This window comes from Diospyros lotus, chromosome 1 (genome assembly GCF_014633365.1).
Source record: "Diospyros lotus cultivar Yz01 chromosome 1, ASM1463336v1, whole genome shotgun sequence".
Lineage (NCBI taxonomy): Eukaryota > Viridiplantae > Streptophyta > Magnoliopsida > Ericales > Ebenaceae > Diospyros > Diospyros lotus.
The window spans coordinates 35,346,561-35,365,033 of record NC_068338.1 but is presented as its reverse complement, the minus strand read 5'-3'; the positions used below and the strand labels follow the sequence as shown (position 1 = coordinate 35,365,033).

The 18,473-nt window shown below is 35.8% G+C and overlaps 2 protein-coding genes across 2 annotated transcripts; one reads left to right on the top strand and one right to left on the bottom strand.

Annotated features, from left to right (window-relative positions):
* Window positions 1-6,723: 6,723 nt before the first annotated feature.
* On the top strand, window positions 6,724-9,523 carry LOC127799846 (endoglucanase 17-like). Its single transcript, XM_052334063.1, has 8 exons — window positions 6,724-7,086; window positions 7,171-7,377; window positions 7,496-7,696; window positions 7,802-7,894; window positions 8,025-8,186; window positions 8,278-8,389; window positions 8,620-8,783; window positions 8,890-9,523. Exons 1-8 carry the CDS (start codon window positions 6,838-6,840, stop codon window positions 9,220-9,222), a joined length of 1,521 nt encoding a protein of 506 aa, XP_052190023.1. The 5' UTR covers window positions 6,724-6,837; the 3' UTR covers window positions 9,223-9,523.
* Window positions 9,524-10,159: 636 nt separating this feature from the next.
* LOC127799838 (sucrose synthase 2) lies at window positions 10,160-17,148 on the bottom strand. Its single transcript, XM_052334055.1, has 15 exons — window positions 16,800-17,148; window positions 16,524-16,656; window positions 15,743-15,894; window positions 15,418-15,610; window positions 15,010-15,128; window positions 14,700-14,916; window positions 14,377-14,472; window positions 14,059-14,232; window positions 13,551-13,667; window positions 13,290-13,456; window positions 12,064-12,288; window positions 11,155-11,476; window positions 10,831-11,075; window positions 10,590-10,728; window positions 10,160-10,448 (listed from the first exon to the last, which is right to left on the bottom strand). Exons 1-15 carry the CDS (start codon window positions 16,895-16,897, stop codon window positions 10,410-10,412), a joined length of 2,436 nt encoding a protein of 811 aa, XP_052190015.1. The 5' UTR covers window positions 16,898-17,148; the 3' UTR covers window positions 10,160-10,409.
* Window positions 17,149-18,473: the final 1,325 nt, after the last annotated feature.

Here is an 18,473-nt window from a genome sequence, read left to right as displayed (position 1 = left end):
CTACAAACGACCACATTATTAAGATTCATAAAAGGTAAATCGCCACGTTATTAAAATCACGTTAAAAGTTAAAATATCTAATCACTACAAGTTGACCCCTAAAGTCGAATCTTAGATGGATAATGCCTCATAATTGCCTCTAGATGTGCGGTCCGAAAGAATTTAAATAAAAATACAAGATGGATACTAAAATATTTTCAGGCCAATATAGAGACAATATTATTCACTAGGTATGGTTCAAGCAAAAGAAGATAGTCCTGAAACACTTAAAAGTTGTGTTATCTTGTTGTTTTTAAATTATTTTTATTTTTATTTTTTATTTTTTTAAAAAAATAAAACACATTCTTTTTACTGTTTTAAAAAATATATTTTTAAAAACAAAACAAAAAAATTATAAAAAAAACTCAAAACAACAAAAATTTATTTTGAGTGTTGTTATCAAAAACAAACTCTAAACTCAAAACACATTTATTTATTCATATTTTATTATTGTAATGGAAAAAAAAATTACAAAATTCATTAACTTTAAAATGTATATATTTTTTTAATAATATATTAATATTAAATATTTCTAATTTACTGAAAAATTGAATTTATTGAATAAAATAGCATTAAAAAATTATTTTCAAAATTTTAAAGAGAACACGTTTTCTAATTTTTTGTTTTGAGAAATAGTTTTTCAAAATGATAAAGAGAATACGTTTTCAATTTTTTAAAAATAGATTATCAAAATAAAAAATTAAAAATAAATTAAAAACTCAAGATTAAAAATTAAAAAATAAAGAGAACGCAATCTTATATGTTAAGCCGTCAATTAGAGGTAATTTTCATTTGGTAAACTCTCAACACGCGACAATCCCTATATAATTTTAAAATACATAAATTCAAGTCTAGCATGGGAAAACAAAGGATAGGCATTTCGAATTCTCTTGGTGTCGTGTCTTTTTTAACTTTCATAAACTTAGAAGAAGATATTCCACACTAATCTAATAATCCTAAACCAAATCATCTTTGAACTCGTGAAAGTAAAAAGAATCAACTAATTCTCCTTGACGTTGATTATTTTTTATCATGATTCTTATCAAGAAATTTGACCTAAAAATGAATGAGAATACCTAAGGTTGCGTTTTCTTTACTGTTTTAAATCATTTTTAATTTTTAATTTTCTAAAATAATGAAAACGCGTTCTCTTTACTGTTTTTAAAAATGTATTTTTGAAAAAAAAAATTGTAAAGAAATCAAAACAACAAAAAGTTGTTTTGAGTGTTTTCATCCAAAACAAACTTAAAATTCAAAACATATTTATTTATTTATTTATTCATATTTTATTATTGTAATAGAAAAAAATATTATAAAATTCATTAATTTTAAAATGTATATATTTCTTAATAATATATTAATATTAAATATTTATAATTTACTTAATAATCAAATTTATTGAATAAAATATTATTAAAAAAATATTTTCAAAATTTTAAAGAGAATGCATTTTCAATTTTCTAAAGCAGATTATCAAAATAAAAAATTAAAAATAAATTTAAAATTTAAAATTAAAAAATAAAAAATAAAGAGAACGTACTCTAAAGGAATTAATCAAAAGTATGACATTATACGTTACTTTAATAGTCCATAAATTGTTTTAAGAATTCTTTGTAAACTTAAATATCAGGGTGACCAAAGGGTCATTACTTTTCTTTCATGTTTGCAAAAATTTTAAGGAGTCGTCAATTCGAGACATAATCTGAATCTCATAAAAAGTCTTATAAATTTAATTAGTAACTGATTGCTGACATCATAAATACTAATTCTTCACCAACAATGATTTATATAAGACAATGACCTGAAGCAAATAGGAGACTCATTGGCAAGATTAAAGCAAACTATAGGGTTGCCCTCCGTTATCCCAAGACAAAAGTAAAAAATAGGAAATCTCAAATCAAGACTTATCTTTACGGCTATGTTTGGGAGAGTTTTAATAATGAAATGAAACAAAATATAATGAAAATGATTGGAAGAAAAGCTTTGTTTGTTTGGATGTAGAATATTTTATATTAGAAAATATTTTTTTAATTTAAATTATTTTACATAGAAAATTCTTTTTTAATCCTTCTTCTTCTTTTTTTTTTTTTTTTTGTGTTTTCTTGCATTATAAAATATTTTTGAAAAAATAATTATATGTATAGATCATGAATGTATATGTATGTGTAAGTATGTATATATATGTGTGTGTATGCATATATATGTATATTTGTGTTTGTATGGTTATGCATATATAAGCAAGTATACATATCAATGTGGTGATAGGACTTAATGGGTTGGGGACCAAATGAAACCCAGTTAACAAAGTTTAATTGATAAGACCCAAACTAAAGTTAAAGTCTAACTCATTTGGAGTCCAATAAATAGAAGAAGGTCCACTTGAAAGAGGAGGTTAATTTTTGTACTTTAACTTCGATTTTCTCCACATCTCTTTTTTTGGTAAGACCCAAACTAAAGTAAAAGTCTTAACTCATTTTGGTAAGACCCAAACTAAAGTTAAAGTCTAACTCATTTGGAGTCCAAGTTAAGGCTATAAATAGAAGGAGGTCCACTTGAAAGAGGAGGTTCATTTTTTTACTTTAACTTCGATTTGCTCCACGTCTCCCTTTTTTCCCTGCACTTTCTTCACTTTACATCTTCACTTATGGTGACTTTAGCACTTCGTGAATAGTGAATTTAGGCGAAAACCATATTTATGTCTCTAATTTTTTATGTTTTTTTTTTTAATTTTAAACTTTTCATAATTTTAAATGTGTTCTTAAATTTGGCCAAAAACATATTAATACTTCTAAACTTTTAATTTTTTTTTTTATAAAACCCTAAACTTTTTGTAATTTAACAAAATCACTCATTTAAACACTTGCTTAACAAGTGAACTAGGAACACATTTTAAATATTTACAGAGTGATTTAACACAATTTAGTGTCACATTTTAAACTATAAAAAATTTAAGGTTACACCAAAAAAATATAAAAATCCTCGAGTATAAATTTGTTTTTGTCTAAAGTTCAGACACATTTTTTAAAACAACAAAAAATTAAAAGTTTTATTAAAAAAATAAACATAAAAATTCAGAGATATAAATATGCTTTTTGCCCCTTGGCAATGGAGGGTGGTTTTGAAAATGCTCCACGTAGGTCTAATCTCTATTTTGCAGACCAAAAACTTATTCATTTCAATCAATTTAGATATTGGTGATGTATTTTTGACATTGTCGCGTATGTATATGTATACACTAGTGCATTTATATATGTGTGTACTTGCATGCAAGTATATGTACATGTATGCATGTACGTATAAATGTATTTGTGTGTGCATGTATGGGTATGTACACATATTGTGTATATACATGTTTTGATGAATAAAAAAATTGTTTAGTAATTTGGTGTAAATAACAAAATGACTTACAAATTTTAAATTAGTAACTTATTGGATGTAAAATATTTGTATAAATTCATATTTTTCCTTTTAACCAAATACTAGAAAACAGAAAAATATTTTCTCGAAAAACATTTTACACTAAAATAAAGGGAACAATAATGTAAAATGTTTTCTTCCTATTTGGAGATGAGGTGATGAAAAATACTCTTTCTTTGCTTCAATGAAAATAGATGAAATATTTCAGTATTAAACAACAAATATCGATTGTACCATCATAATAGATTTACAAATACAAATTTATAAAAGTATTAATTGGGGATAATCTTGTCTGTTCATACTAAACACATATTTTCACCAATTTCCTTCCCATCATTCATTGAGGAAAATTTTGTAAGAAGAAAAATGATTAATTTATCCTAATCTTTTATTATAGGATAGATGATTTTTTTCATTTTTAATAAATTTTAGTTATAATTTGCCTCTTAAAAAATGATAGTTACAAAATTGTTTTCTTACTCTCATGGGCCTTTCTGACCAGGGTGGGGTGGGCTGGGAGGGATTGGGCTATGATATGGCTTCGTGGGCTCACTTTTGTGGTCAACCCACACGACCCGCCCAGGGGCTCAGAAGCGGGCCTGATAAACATTTCTTTTTGAAAATCATTTGGTAGGTGCATTATTTTCTAATATTATTTATAATTTTGGTTACTATATTGTGTAATATTGTATGAGTATATAAATATATATTAAAGTATGAGATAACGTGTAGGGGCATGATGGGTTTGGGCATGTGAAAAAAGGGAATTAGATGAGGAGCTGCACAGGCAGGCTTAGGCTATCAGAGTCCAATCTGGGCCACTAGTGTGGCCGGGGGTAGTGTTGTGCCAGCAAAAGTTGCATCGTCTCCATGTACGGAACTGTTTTATGCCTTTTCATGTGATATGAGTTGTATACACTTGTTTAATTGATCCCCACTGCCACTGGCCACTTCCCCATGCCATGCCTCTCGTCTCGTCTCGCCTCGCCGCGCTGGATTTCATTCCTTCTTTTGCCACTTTTTTCGTGTCAGTCTTGTCAAAGGACCCATCTTCTTTCGATAAGTGTTACATTTTTATTATATTAAATATTAAAAATACGATTGATTATAAGCATAAAATTTATATAAAAAAATATTTTTTAAATAATTAAATTACTTAAAATTAAATTCTAAAAAATATTAATTAAATGTGTTTGATTAGTTTAATTTTTTATCTAAAAATTATTATATTTTTTTAACTTTTGATATTTAATTATCATTATTTTTCATGAAAATAATCACATACACATATTTAGATAATCAGTAATTAAATATATAAATTAATAATTAATTATATAAAATAATCAAATATATGTATATTTAAAAAATAAATCAAATATACATATAGAAATTAATCAAAATAATCTACATGTCCAACGACTTCAACCACAATCATCGTTGCCATCGTCGTTCAGCCATTACCCATTGCAATCATCACTATTGCCATCTTTGTCCGGTCATTGCCTATTGCCATTGCTGGTGACATCACCCATTATCATCATCTTCTCTCTCGTTATCGCCCTTGTCAGTGCCCATTGCTATCGCCCATATTATGGTTGTTGTCATCATCTTCTCCAATCACTGCCTACTACCATTGCCACCGCCACTACTCATTGCTCGTTGATGGCCAATGATGGAAGAGGAAGACCAACGTGATGGATGGTGGTGGCCAACATGGGTTTTCCATTTTCATGGAAAATCAAATTTAACCCTTCCATGAGAAAACCAATTTTAACAAAGGTTAAAAAAGATAGTCACGTGATCGCAAGTGTAAAATTATTAAATTTGTGGAATTAAACATCTCAAAAATTGAAAATTTAAGTGAAAAATGATTATTTTTTATAGAAAAGATGGCAAATCAAACAGATCCTAAATATGAAAATATTAATATTCCATTTGAGAATTTATTAAACTTTATCCCTGAAATTATAATACTAAGGAATTTTGACATTGTGTGATATATTAAGTGATTGGTGCTTGATTTATTTACCATATGTTATAACATTAATATATTAACAATATTATTTATTCATTCTTTACACTGGTTACTTTTTACAATAACTCATACGCGAATTACTTAAATTTCACAAAATATTCAAATAATATTATTTTTTGTGTGTGTATTATTTTTGAATTAGACCGGCTTGGCTTAGCTTAGCGACCCTTTAGGATCCGACCGATGCATAGTCATGTTATAATTAAGTGACACCACTATAATCTTTTCGACTTTACTACTACTACTACACTGATCTATATATCCTTTCATTCTCTTTCATGTGGCTTTTGGATTGTAGTTCCTTATCCTTGGGTCGGATTCACTACATTTTCATATAATTTTAATATATTTACAAGAAAAATAATATAATTCATTAATATTATCTAGCAATGATGATAGTGTATTGATTGAGTTGATAGCGTTCATTGAAACTCTTTTCCTACAATCTTGTAGCAAGGAGATAAATTTTGAAAATTATTCATGCCTTTTGTTGGTAAGAGTTTTGTCTATTGTATATATATATACCTCAACCCTCATGATTAATAATTTTTGGGTGGCCATACATATCGGTTTATCTAATTTCTGAGGAAACATTTAGGCTATAAGGATATCTAGGCAATTGTTTAGGGCCTTCTATTTCTAAGCGCGTTTGAACTCATTGGTTGTTGAGTGAGATAACGGGATCAAGTGTTTAAGGTAACATGCAGGGACTAGTAAAGGCTGTGGAAGTGGATGCGTCGTCTGTGTTTCAATTGGGTTCCATTAGTAGTGTCAGGGCAACAAAGTACTGGGTGGGTCAAATAAATATAATTTATACTTTTGCCCCACATCCTTAATTTCTTCGGGTAAAAGCCCCTGCTGTAAATGTAATAATTAATAACGTCGGGATAGCAAGCAAGCAACTCTTCAATTGATCAACTAGAGCCCAGAGCCGAGACAATGCCCTTTTATTATTAGATCATATTATAGATATTTCATATGGGCTAACTCGTAGACAACACAATCTAATATAAATGATAAAAATATCTTTCATGTCTTATCTTATTGTGCCTCGTGCCACCTTATTATCTTGGGTAAAATATATCATTCATATCTCATCATCTCATTTCATCACTTTAAATGAAATTATTTTAGATATTTTAATTAGTAACTAATGGTGTAATTGGTAGAGTACGTATTTTTCTTTATTGTTATTGAAAGCAAGCAAGCAAGGCGTTTGCAAAGCAGGTGTTTTTCACTTTATAAATACAGAGCCAGAGCAAGAGCCAGAAGAACTCTGCGACTTGCAGTTTGGTTTGTTGGTTGGTTTGGGGCTTCCATTTACACCTCAGTCCCATCATAATTAAATGGCTTCTTCCTCCGTTTTCTCCTCCGCACTCCTCATCATCTTCCTCCTCTTCACCTCTCTTCTCCTCTGCAATGCATTCCCCGCCGCCCCCCACCGCCGCCACGTCCGCTTCGCCACCCACAACTACCGAGACGCTCTCACCAAATCCATCCTCTTCTACGAAGGCCAGCGCTCCGGGAAGCTCCCGTCCAACCAGAGAATCAATTGGAGAAGAGACTCTGGCCTCTCCGATGGCTCTGCAATGCATGTATTACTCCGTCTCTCAAGGCTCTCTGTTTCTTCGCTTCTTTGCCCATTTTGTGAAATTTCTGATCCGGGTTTGATAATGCAGGTTGATTTGGTGGGTGGGTACTACGACGCCGGTGACAATGTCAAGTTCGGTTTCCCCATGGCCTTCACCACCACAATGCTCTCATGGAGCGTGGTTGAGTTCGGCGGGTTGATGAAAGGAGAGCTCCAGAACGCCAGAGAAGCCATCCGCTGGGCCACCGATTACCTTCTCAAAGCCACTGCCCAACCAGACACCATTTATGTGCAGGTCTGAAAATGAACCAACCACAACACGGCACATTATTGGGGAAAAGGAAAACGAAACATTGAAACGGAGAGTTAGCTGATTAATAGTGTGAATGGGTTCTTGTTTGGGTTTTATGCAGGTGGGTGATGCAACCAAGGATCATGCTTGCTGGGAGAGGCCTGAAGACATGGATACCCCCAGAAGTGTGTTCAAGATAGACAGAAACAACCCTGGCTCAGAGGTAGCAGCTGAAACCGCTGCTGCTTTTGCAGCGGCTTCTCTGGTATTCAGGAGAGTTGACCCCACTTATGCCAAGCTTCTTCTCAGGAGGGCTATCAGGGTATATATATAGAGGCGCACACACATATAATATCATTTCCTTAAAATACTCGTATACATATACAAGAGAAGAGAAATCTGAGCTTTTGTTAGCATGTTGGATTAGGTGTTTGAGTTTGCCGACAAGTACAGAGGCTCCTACAGCAATTGCTTGAGAAGAGTTGTGTGCCCTTACTACTGCTCTGTCTCTGGTTATCAGGTAAAGAAGTCCTGTGTTTTTTATATGAACTTGGCCCCATTTTCTACATTCCTTTTCTATAGGGCTTGAAAAATATATATATATATATATATGTATTCTTGGGTGTCTGGTAATTTATTTTCTTTTCAAGGATGAGCTGCTGTGGGGAGCTGCTTGGTTGCATAGGGCCACCAGGAACCCAACTTATCTCCGCTACATTCAAGTAAATGGGCAAACTCTGGGAGCTGATGAGACTGATAACACATTTGGGTGGGACAACAAGCATGCCGGAGCCAGGATTCTTCTCTCGAAGGTCACCCTTTTTCACCTCTTCTTCTTCTTCTTCTTCTTTATGACAAGCTTTTTCTTTCTTGGCATTGTCTTGATTTGTTCAAAATTTGCAGGCATTTCTCGTCCAAAAGGTTCCGTCGCTCCATGATTACAAGGGTCATGCAGATAACTACATCTGTTCCCTCATCCCAGGGGCTCCCTTCTCCAGTGCTCAGTACACCCCAGGTCCCCTCCTCCCCCTATTTCTGCATTATTGTTATATATAATATATATATATATATATTGCCATCGATGAGATCTTGGAATTGATTACCTTCGGATCTACACTGAGTATACTCATGGGCAAGCTTAATAATCCACAAAACCCGAACACCACACCCACTAAACACACAAAAATTGTATGAGAGACAGATTCAGATGATTGAGTGGTGACTGCCATAAATTAAATGTGACAGGTGGGCTTCTGTTCAAGATGAACGACAGTAATTCCCAGTATGTGACCTCCACTTCATTCCTCCTCTTAACCTATGCGAAATACTTATCATCAGCCCACAAGGTTGTCAACTGTGCTGGATCAGTGGTCACCCCCAGTAGGCTCCGAGTCATTGCCAAGAAACAGGTTCATACTAGTCCTCTTTTTTCCAAAAAGTAAAATTCATTAACCCTTCATTTTTGGACATTGAGTTAAAAGAATTTTGGTGTTTTCGGGAATCATTCTGGTGTAGGTGGACTACTTGCTGGGAGACAACCCGTTGAAGATGTCATTCATGGTGGGGTACGGTCCCCGGTACCCCCAGAGGATCCACCACAGAGGATCATCTCTGCCGTCCATCTCGGCCCACCCGGCTAAGATCCAATGCAAGTCCGGGTTCAGCGTGATGAAATCCCCGTCCCCGAACCCGAACATCCTGGTGGGGGCCGTGGTGGGTGGGGCAGATCAACGAGACTCCTTCCCAGATCAACGGTCGGATTACGAGCAGTCAGAGCCCGCGACGTACATTAACGCACCCCTTGTGGGAGCACTGGCTTATCTTGCTCACTCATTTGGGCAGCTATAAGAGCTAGTCTTAACTTATTAGGCGCCAGCAGCAGCACTTTTTTTATTTTAATTTTTTAATGATTTCGTTTTATCATTACTTTCTAGAGAGAGAGGGTTCAAATCAAATGTGATAATGAATTGGGTCTCTCGGCGGTGTGGTGTTGCACTCGAGACGAGTGGGGGCTTGAGCCTCAAACCTTGTGTGGGGGGACGTAGTTTAAATCAAGGTGTAAACGGGCTTGCCGTGCTCCAAACGGCGTTACAAATGTTAAAGCTTTTTCGTGTTTGGCGTTACATACTTTATAATAGGCTGCTTTGTTCTTTTTCATATTCCAAAGTAATTTTATAATTATGGATGATGATACCAAAATCTAATGGGCTTATTGTCGTCGAATGAAATTGGGCCTCCATGGCTGTGTGGAGCATGTTTTTCCCTGTTTCGGGACTTGGAATTGTAATTAATAAGGGAAGGCGGGAACGGCCGATGTCTTAACAGTAACACAAAAGCGCGGGTCATAAATTATATTACCGTTGGTTCGGTTCGGTGGGTCCAATATTTGACCGTTGAAAGCGAATGACGTTGAATTCGCAGGGTTCTTTTAGATATTGGAACTAATTAAGTAATTGAAAAAAGCATATATATATACGCCTCGTCTCAACCCATGTGATGAAGCGAACGGTAGCATGTCACATGGTCAAAAAGCTGCACAATGCAATGCACTCTGTCAGATGTGTCAGAACTGGTACCAAGTTTCTGCTTGGCCTTGGTCTGACACTCGAAAGAGATGAGAGATGGGCTCCACGGCAGTGACTCCAGCCGGCCCAAACCCAGCAAGGACATGAAGCTCCATGGGCCCAGCCTGCCCCCTTAACAATCCCACCCAGAAATTTTACTAATTCTTCTGATTCTAAAAGAATGATAACAGTAACAAAGATGAATCATCCTCCCCCAAATCTTGCCAGCCAGAATAGAAGCTTTATTACTATATCAAGAACATCCAGTAAGAAGGGTGGTTCTTGACATTTATCAAGATTACAGGAAGGTTCCAGAAGAACCCTTTTGATTTCTTATCATATACAACGTTACATCACTGCTGTATTAACCAATTTCACAAACCAAACGTTAACCCGGTTATTCAAATTGAACAGGGGAAAGTCACCAGTTTACGGGTTATTCTGATCCTCAAAGCAACTTTAGGGTTCATACTAATGCTCCTCGTCAACAGCCAGGGGAACAGACTTCACCTGAAACAGAGAAAGAGCCAGAGCCAGAGCCAGAGCAGAGTTCAGTAAAAGTGATTCCATTAAACACCACCACCACCACCCAGTATGTCAAATGTACTTGGAAAACTCATTTTAATCTATTATGAGGATTGAAGGCCTCACCAGATCACGGTATTTCAGAATGTAAAACATCTCAAGGTATCGCCGGGTTTCACGCCTCTCAAGTTTCGAAACGAACTTCCAGAAACCATAAACCCCAGCCAATGTCATCAGCCTTTCTGAGTAGATTTTCCAGGTATACCTACAACATATTTGCATGATATTTCAGTATGTTTTTGGTAAGGCGGCTAAAGCCAAGACTTACTTGAGTGAAGAACTTTCCATTCTATTGAGAAAGACGTACCTTTCATAGATCCTTTGAAGGCCACCTTTGGAGATTTTCTCCCAGTGGCCGGGTTCCTCCTTGCAGCGTTGGAAAAAATCGGCTAGAAGTGCAGAAAGCTTATCGGGGTGATATGGATCGATATGGTACCCTGAGACGCCATCTTCAATAATCTCAGCAGGACCACCATGGCAAGTGGCAAATGTTGGAAGCCCACAGGTCATGGACTCCACGACTGTAAGCCCAAATGCTTCATAGAATGCAGGCTGGATTTAGAATAGGAAAGGTTAGCCTGGTGGAGAAGAAACTCCTAAAACAGAAAGAAAGAGATGCGGGGAATTATACCTGCACAAAAGCCCCTCTATTGTCAGCTATGTAGCGATAGAGCTCCCCATTACGTGCTCGATTGGTTTGGGCTGATATCCATCTTAGCTGGCCATCCAAGTTGTATTGCTTAATGAGGGCATGCATCTTCTCAATTTCTGCAATTTCTTCTCTGTCACTGGATTTCTTCACATCATTATAACCTGCTACCACAACAAGGTTTGCTAGTTCCCTTAGCTTGCTATTTTTAGCGTAGCACTCTACCAGTCCTGTAATGTTTTTCACCCGGTCAAGCCTTGCCATGGAGAAAATTACGGGCTTTGATGGATCGCTCAGTTTTCCACTGCATCAAGTCAAACCGAAGTTGATGAGCAAACATCGTATCCTTTCTCAGGTAAAACAGGAAAAAGCAATCACCATCGTTTACATATTCATGCAACATCAAGTTTCATCTTAGATGTGATATCAATCTCAGCTAATTAATTTTGAGTGTGCTTGATTCATGCTTCTGATCCATAAGAAAAGGAATTACACAGCAACGTGTCCAGGAGAAGTAAATCTAGAATAACCTCATAAGCATTGGAGAATCAAAAAATTGAGTTAAAATGGAAAGAAATGGAAAGCTTGCCACGCAAAGAAGAGCCAAGGGTACCTTTGTCTGTAGGAGAACCAAAAATAGAAAATAAAAATGTATAATCTTATGGGACAACCAACAATGCAAAATACAAACTAATAATGATACAGGAGAACCATTCACCTATTTTCTGTGTGTAACACAGTGTCCCTACAACCCAGAGTTTAGTGGCATGGATAGGGAACCCGTGCTGCTTATCAATGCAATATACAATATAGGCATATATAACCATGCTACAAAGAAGAATTGAGCAGAATTAAATGGATGCCGAAATATAGAAACCAAAAGCAACTCACATGTGCTCATCGTTCTGAGCAGGATCGTACAACAACTTTTCAATTGAACCATGTAGAGCAGTGAGTCTTTTATCCTCTTCTGAATATGGAAAGTAAATGGTCATATCTGCTCCAGGAGAGACAATATTGAACTTAGGATCAAAAACATCAATCCCATGAACAACTCGATAGAGGCTTGGAAGGGTGAAAGCTGTATGGCTTTCGTACTGTCCAACAGTATTCTTCCTGAAAGGATAAAACGATAAAAATGAACCCGTCAAACTTCTGAGCACTTAAGATCACTGCATCACTAAATCTGCAGTTTAGATAAGATGATGATATAATCAAATGAGCACATTGACTAAATCCAACTCCACATATGGATAAGTAGCAGAGCACGTGAAATTGCTAATGCAATCAACCGTGTGCTAATCAAAAGACATAATGGATTTGAAGGTAGAAACCATATGCACATTCTGCTAGAAGCATTTGTCTTCTACAATCTTGAGAAAACAATAAACAGTACAAGAATTCTTAGGATATATTGCAATCCTCAATCTGGACATTAGCTCTTTCTGATTGTATAGCACCCTCATTTTCATGTAGCACAGTCAAACTAGCATCCTCAAGCACATCAAGTGGGCTGCCCCTACTTTCCTGTTTCTTCAAACAAGCAAGACTTTTTGGAAGAGGGAGGGGAGAGAAAGGCAAGCTTGAGGATTTGTTACCACAAGAAAATTCCTTGCACAGTCAGGCTCCCTAGGACAGTAATTTCTCAGCATAACCATGCTGTAGGCTACAATGTGTAGACCCTCGGTGCAAAAACCTAAACAGCCTCAATCCCAACTCCTTGGGATGAGCTCCTCAAATTCTTTCTTCCTTGGTGCAGAATTTAAAATTTTGGTTATTACCCACAGAGAATTCCCTACTAATCAAACCATGAATTGCATAAGCAATGGAATCTTAATTCAGAGTAATGGGATTCCAATGATAACATTCCCTTTTCTTCTCTCTTCAATCCTACTTATAGATTAGAAACATAACATCAGCTAAAACGGACTACTTAAACCAAAACCAAATGCCATCAGATTTTATGACAACTCACTGCTGATTCTGATTTTTTTTAAATGTTCCCTAGCATCCAGAGGCTGCAGAGTGCTGAAAGTGATCTCAATCTACATCACATACTTCATCATTGAAAACAGAAAACAACAAAGAGAAAACTGATAAGGCATAAAAAGACTTACGTTCCTGCAATCTCTTGGTACGTACTAGTGATGATAAAATCTGAGTTGTTCATGGAAATTAAGTCAGCAGTAAATTGACAAGAGAAGTGGTATTTATCCTCGAACTTTTTCCAATATATATCAGAATCTGGATATTTTGTTTTCTCCAAGGCGTGAGCAATGGTGCACTGCCAAATAAAAAATTTAAGGTGTGACATTTCCGTTCCCAGTAATAATATGATGATTTTTTTTTAAACAAAAAGATAAAATATCATTCCTAACCTGCGTTACTCCCATTTTATGCGATAACAAAGATGCAACAAGATTCCCATCACTGTAGTTGCCAATAATCAGATCAGGAACACCTTGTAACTCTGCAACCATTTCACTACCGGCATCCTGATACCAGAATTCAGTATAAAGGAATGACAAGAACAAAATTACTCTGGTATGCAGATGTTCTGAGCTTCAAAATAGATGCTGCGAAACCACGTTAATCAAATTTCATGCTAGTACCACTAGCAACAGAACTCAGTCAAAAGCAATGTCAGAAAACAAAATTACGATGATATGCAGATATCAGAGATTCTAAAGAGATGCTAAAATGTTGCTAGTAATAGCCCAATGGATGAATATACAGGGATAGGAGTGGCAGTGATAGAAAACAAGCTGTGATGTTCATGAACAGGTCCTACAGTTTCAAAGATGTGCACGTGGATACATGTACTTATAGCCATTGTTGATATCCTAGGTCCTTAAAAGTGACTAAGAAATGCTAAAATAATTTTACCTCTGCAAAGGTCTCCAGGTAAGGCCATATATCAAATCTTGAGATCCATTTACGGAGAACGCCTTTCTCTGTTCTGAAAGGGACTCTTAGAATATGAGAGTATTCTGTTCCACTGACTCTTTCGAGCCTCTGATTGCACGAAGTACCTTTCGCATCAGGTATTAATCGTGTCACCTTATATGACAAAAGGAAAATATATTATCATCTTCAGTGAGAAAAATATGCTATATGGTGACCATGTTGATAAATTGGATCTAGGATGCACTCAGTTATCTAGTTGAAGAGATACACTTTATAGTAAAAAGCATAAAAACTTACAATAAGAATTCTAGGGGTGATGTCCAGTCCTTGCTGCTTTATTTTCAAAAGCATTTCATGCTCCAAGGCACGTACTTGATCCAGTATGTACACAACCTGCATTAAGCAAAATAAAAATTATCCATATTCATCATTACAGCATTGGCAATAAGAAACACCTTCCCATAGATTTACCAAAAAAAAGAACATCTTGACTTTTTATTAACATGAACAACAAGAGCAACTCAAAAAGTATAGTCAATGCAGGCAAGAAAGCATGGAAATAATTTACTGTCTCAGCTCATACAGGACTCACATACATGAAACAAAAACTGTAACAATACCTGGCCACCAGTGTCGGGCAATCCTAAGACATTTGCTTGTCCAAAGTACCCATGTATGGACAAAATAACAACGTTAAACACCATTGGTATTCTACCAAGAAATGTCTCCAAGGCAGAAGGATCGGGAGCTTGGAGGATGTCCGAGAGCAGATGCATCATCTCCAAAACTCGTTCTGCAGTATCACCCCAACCTTTTTCAAAGCCCATTCCTTGCAAGCTGCATGCCAGTGAATTTAACATTTCAAGCTCTTAAGACTCCTAGTAAGGAACCAAGAATGTCAAACAATGGAGCAGACAAATAGAAGCGTACTCATATTCAAACTCAGAATAGGGTGTATCAGGTGGTAGCTTAGAGAGATAATCCTCTGCTTTTGACAATGCTGATTGAAGTCTAGGTATGGTATAAATTCGATCGTTCAACATGAAGCCCTACACATGATAATAGCAGATCAAACCGCTAAATCCTGTGGTGCCAAAATTAAGATCAGGACTAAGTTTATCAAACAGGTACCTTACCAACTGAAACGGGTTACCAAACAGAAACTTCACCAACAGAAACACTTCCACAAATTTAGTTAAAAAAAAAAATGAAGACTGTTGATAACAAAAATATGGGATCGGTAATCAAAACTAAGGTATCCTGTAGTTCAACATATTATTGTTGCTTCCAGAATAAATTTGACAAAAAAAAAAAAAACCCACTTTTCGCTTAACTTACATGCCCTTTATGTTTGTGTGCCCGGAGGAAATTAAGCAACGGTTCCAAAGAATCTCTATTGCGAAACATGATCGAGGAGAGGTGTCGATTGAGGAATTGAACACCATTGCCAATGGACGAAGACCGAGTTGGGCGGGGAAACGTTGCATAGAAGGGTTCAAAATCAAGCTCCAGCACAAACTTATCATTGGCGCTGATACATTTTAAAATCCAGAAGAGAAAATTACTCAATAATTAGCCATCATCCATAAGCTAAGATAGCAGCACGTAATTCTCAGGAAATGTCCTGCAGATATAATTAGACAAAAGAAAAAAAATCACTTACTTCCCGTCTACAAGATCTTCTTTGAAGCCAAGATATTCAGAAACACTCAGCTGCTCTACACTTAGTTGATGCACATTGACACGTACGAATTCCCAAACACCAGGCCTTGGACGTACTGCTATGGCCACAAATGGGGGCAGAATTATGGCTTCCTGTAACAAGGTTTTAACGGGAAGATTAGAAGAATGGAGGAGAGAGAAGAATTTGGTTTAGGCAGCCACTATAATGTTTCTAAGTTCTCTTTCTGCCAAATACCTTTGAGTCAATTCAAATTAGTCTCATCTACGATAATTAGATGGTGTCTCTTTGGAAGTTATTCCCCACAATAGGTAGAGGTAGCTACATAAATTCTAAAGGAAAAGGTAAAATAAAGGTTCGGTTCCATGATCTTGAATCCCAAAATTCAATCAGAAAATTACTTACGATAAAAGCGGCCGGATACTTTCTTTGAATAATGAAGTCTATATCAATAAAGACAAAGGAATAAACTAAAATTATGTAAAGTTGGCTTTCTTCGCTAACTAATGCGTAGAAGTTTTAGTAAAGTTGTTTTTCTTCATGCGAAGTTGAGAAAGCCCCAGTCAACTTTCGTTTAATATACTACAAAATACTCCAACGTACCCAGTTGAAGCTTCAATTCGGATACCATGAAGACCAAAACCCAAATTAGTCATAAAACATAATATTTAATTAAGACCAGTTCATTTGATTGGGACAAGTTCATTGCCCCGAATCTCCTGGACACAGAAGATAGATTAAACAAAGCCCATAAAAGATAAACCTGGGCAGACTTAAGGACTTCACTGAAGGGCCCATCCCTGAGCTTTTCCCTCGCTGAGTCTTCGCCGATTATGTTGTCGAGTTCATCGAACAAACTATGCGGTTGCAAAATCCCCTTCCCCTGACCCACATACCTTCAAAACCATGCAACAAAGCCCCCCCCAAACCCAAGCGGTCCGTTCAGTTCATCATCACGAAATTAAAGTTGAAAGCAAACAATAAAAGGACTAAAATTAAAGAAAATAAAACAAATCTTGCTTAAACAGAGGACGAAAACCTGGAGAGGAGAGAGATGAGTTCGTTGCGATGAGCGGAGAGGGTGTCCTCGACCCGCTCCCGCATGCTGGGAATTCGGGATAATTTAGGGGTGGCCATGGATTTCGAGCTCGATTTCTGGGCTTTTACTTAATTCCAGAAGAGAAGTGACTGGTAACCTGAAGAGGAGGAGATAATCTTGGAAACTAGAATGGTGCGATTGAGAGACGAGTGGGAGAGAGGGGCATGTGCAATTTTATAGAGAGCAAAGGAAGGTGGAGATGGCGGTTTCAGGGCAGATTGAGAGAGAGAGAGAGAGAGAGAGAGAGAGGACAAAAAAGAGGCCAAAAATCAGCAAGAGCAGTAACTGGTTTTCTGAAAGGAAGGAAAGCATTGAATCATTGATGCGATTGATACTTTATGATATTTGGTTCCATTGGGAGGAAGACAGATGTCCCCCGTTCGCTGCATCTCCGCTCACATAATCCACCGTCGTGTCCATTTTTTCTTTCTTTCCCTCCTTTTTCTAATGTCGTCGAATAATGAAGGAGCGTGCTTGACTTCAAGTGCGTAACACTCACCTCCAGCGCCTAAAACATATTTCATTTAATAATTTCTTTCAATTTAGTGCATAATAAAGGGTATTTAAGTATTATTATATATTATTATTATTATGATATTAAATTAGGTTAATTTTTATTATCATTTTTACATATTATTTATAGACCCGATAATATGCATACTAGAGTGAACATAGTTGAGAGTAAAAAATAAAAAATAAATAAATTATTATTTGGATAGATTTTTTTTTTAAATAAATAGAGTTGAATAGACAATCATATCCTTAAAATTTTAGTTAATTTTCTATTACATCAGGATGGGAAAAGTCGAAAATAAAGTATTAAGGTCCCGAAACATCTTACACTAATATAAGCGCTATATGGCCGTCCACGCAATGAATGAGAAGGTTAAGGACGTTGCAGAAGAACTGAAATTTTCACTTGTGCCCCCCCAATCCAACCCAACCCAAAGATAAGAACACCGAATATGGGATCTTCTTGGAAGTTTCAGACCGCCCTTTCCTTTTTCCCTTTTTTTAGTTATAAAAATATTCATATCTTAAGTACAAATCACTATCTAAGTTACTCTTACAAGTTACAACCCTAATCGGGTACGTATCACTTTATTATAAGTTTAAAAATGTAAGTTTAGATAATGTTTAGTGATATTAAATTTTTAGATAATCAAACTCACATCATATAATGTATGGATTTAAATAAGAAGATAATTAATAATATTAGTAAAGATAATCTATACTAATTCTGATATCAAATAAACAAAGTGGAAAGAGAGCTAAAATCTTAATATTTTTGGCCATGCTTGACATGGTGGCTCTCACATTTCAAGGCGGCGTGGCCCCGAAACGAGCATATAATAATGAGGGGGAATGAGGGGCAATGAATGTTTTATATATATATATATATATATAGCGGATAATACAACGCATCGTTTGGTGGGCGAGAAGCCCATTCGCGTGTGACAGAATCTGGCCCACTTTATCCTTTGGATAAGAACCAAAGATTTTACAAATGCCCAATTCAAAGGATACAGATATTTAAGTATGAACCAAACAGCTGAATTCGCATATTCTCATGATTGCATGACCCACGAAAACTATGGGTGCTGCACCAAACAA

Excerpts from the sequence above, each read along its gene's own strand:
- LOC127799838 (XM_052334055.1), bottom strand. The coding sequence starts at position 16,897 with ATGGCCACCCCTAAATTATCCCGAATTCCCAGCATGCGGGAGCGGGTC. Across the intron at positions 15,895-16,523 it reads AAGTCCTTAAGTCTGCCCAG|GAAGCCATAATTCTGCCCCC; the intron begins GTTTATCTTTTA and ends ACCTTGTTACAG. Across the intron at positions 10,449-10,589 it reads TTCTGAAATACCGTGATCTG|GTGAAGTCTGTTCCCCTGGC; the intron begins GTGAGGCCTTCA and ends TCTCTGTTTCAG.
- LOC127799846 (XM_052334063.1), top strand. The coding sequence starts at position 6,838 with ATGGCTTCTTCCTCCGTTTTCTCCTCCGCACTCCTCATCATCTTCCTC. Across the intron at positions 7,087-7,170 it reads CCGATGGCTCTGCAATGCAT|GTTGATTTGGTGGGTGGGTA; the intron begins GTATTACTCCGT and ends TTGATAATGCAG. Across the intron at positions 8,187-8,277 it reads CCAGGATTCTTCTCTCGAAG|GCATTTCTCGTCCAAAAGGT; the intron begins GTCACCCTTTTT and ends CAAAATTTGCAG.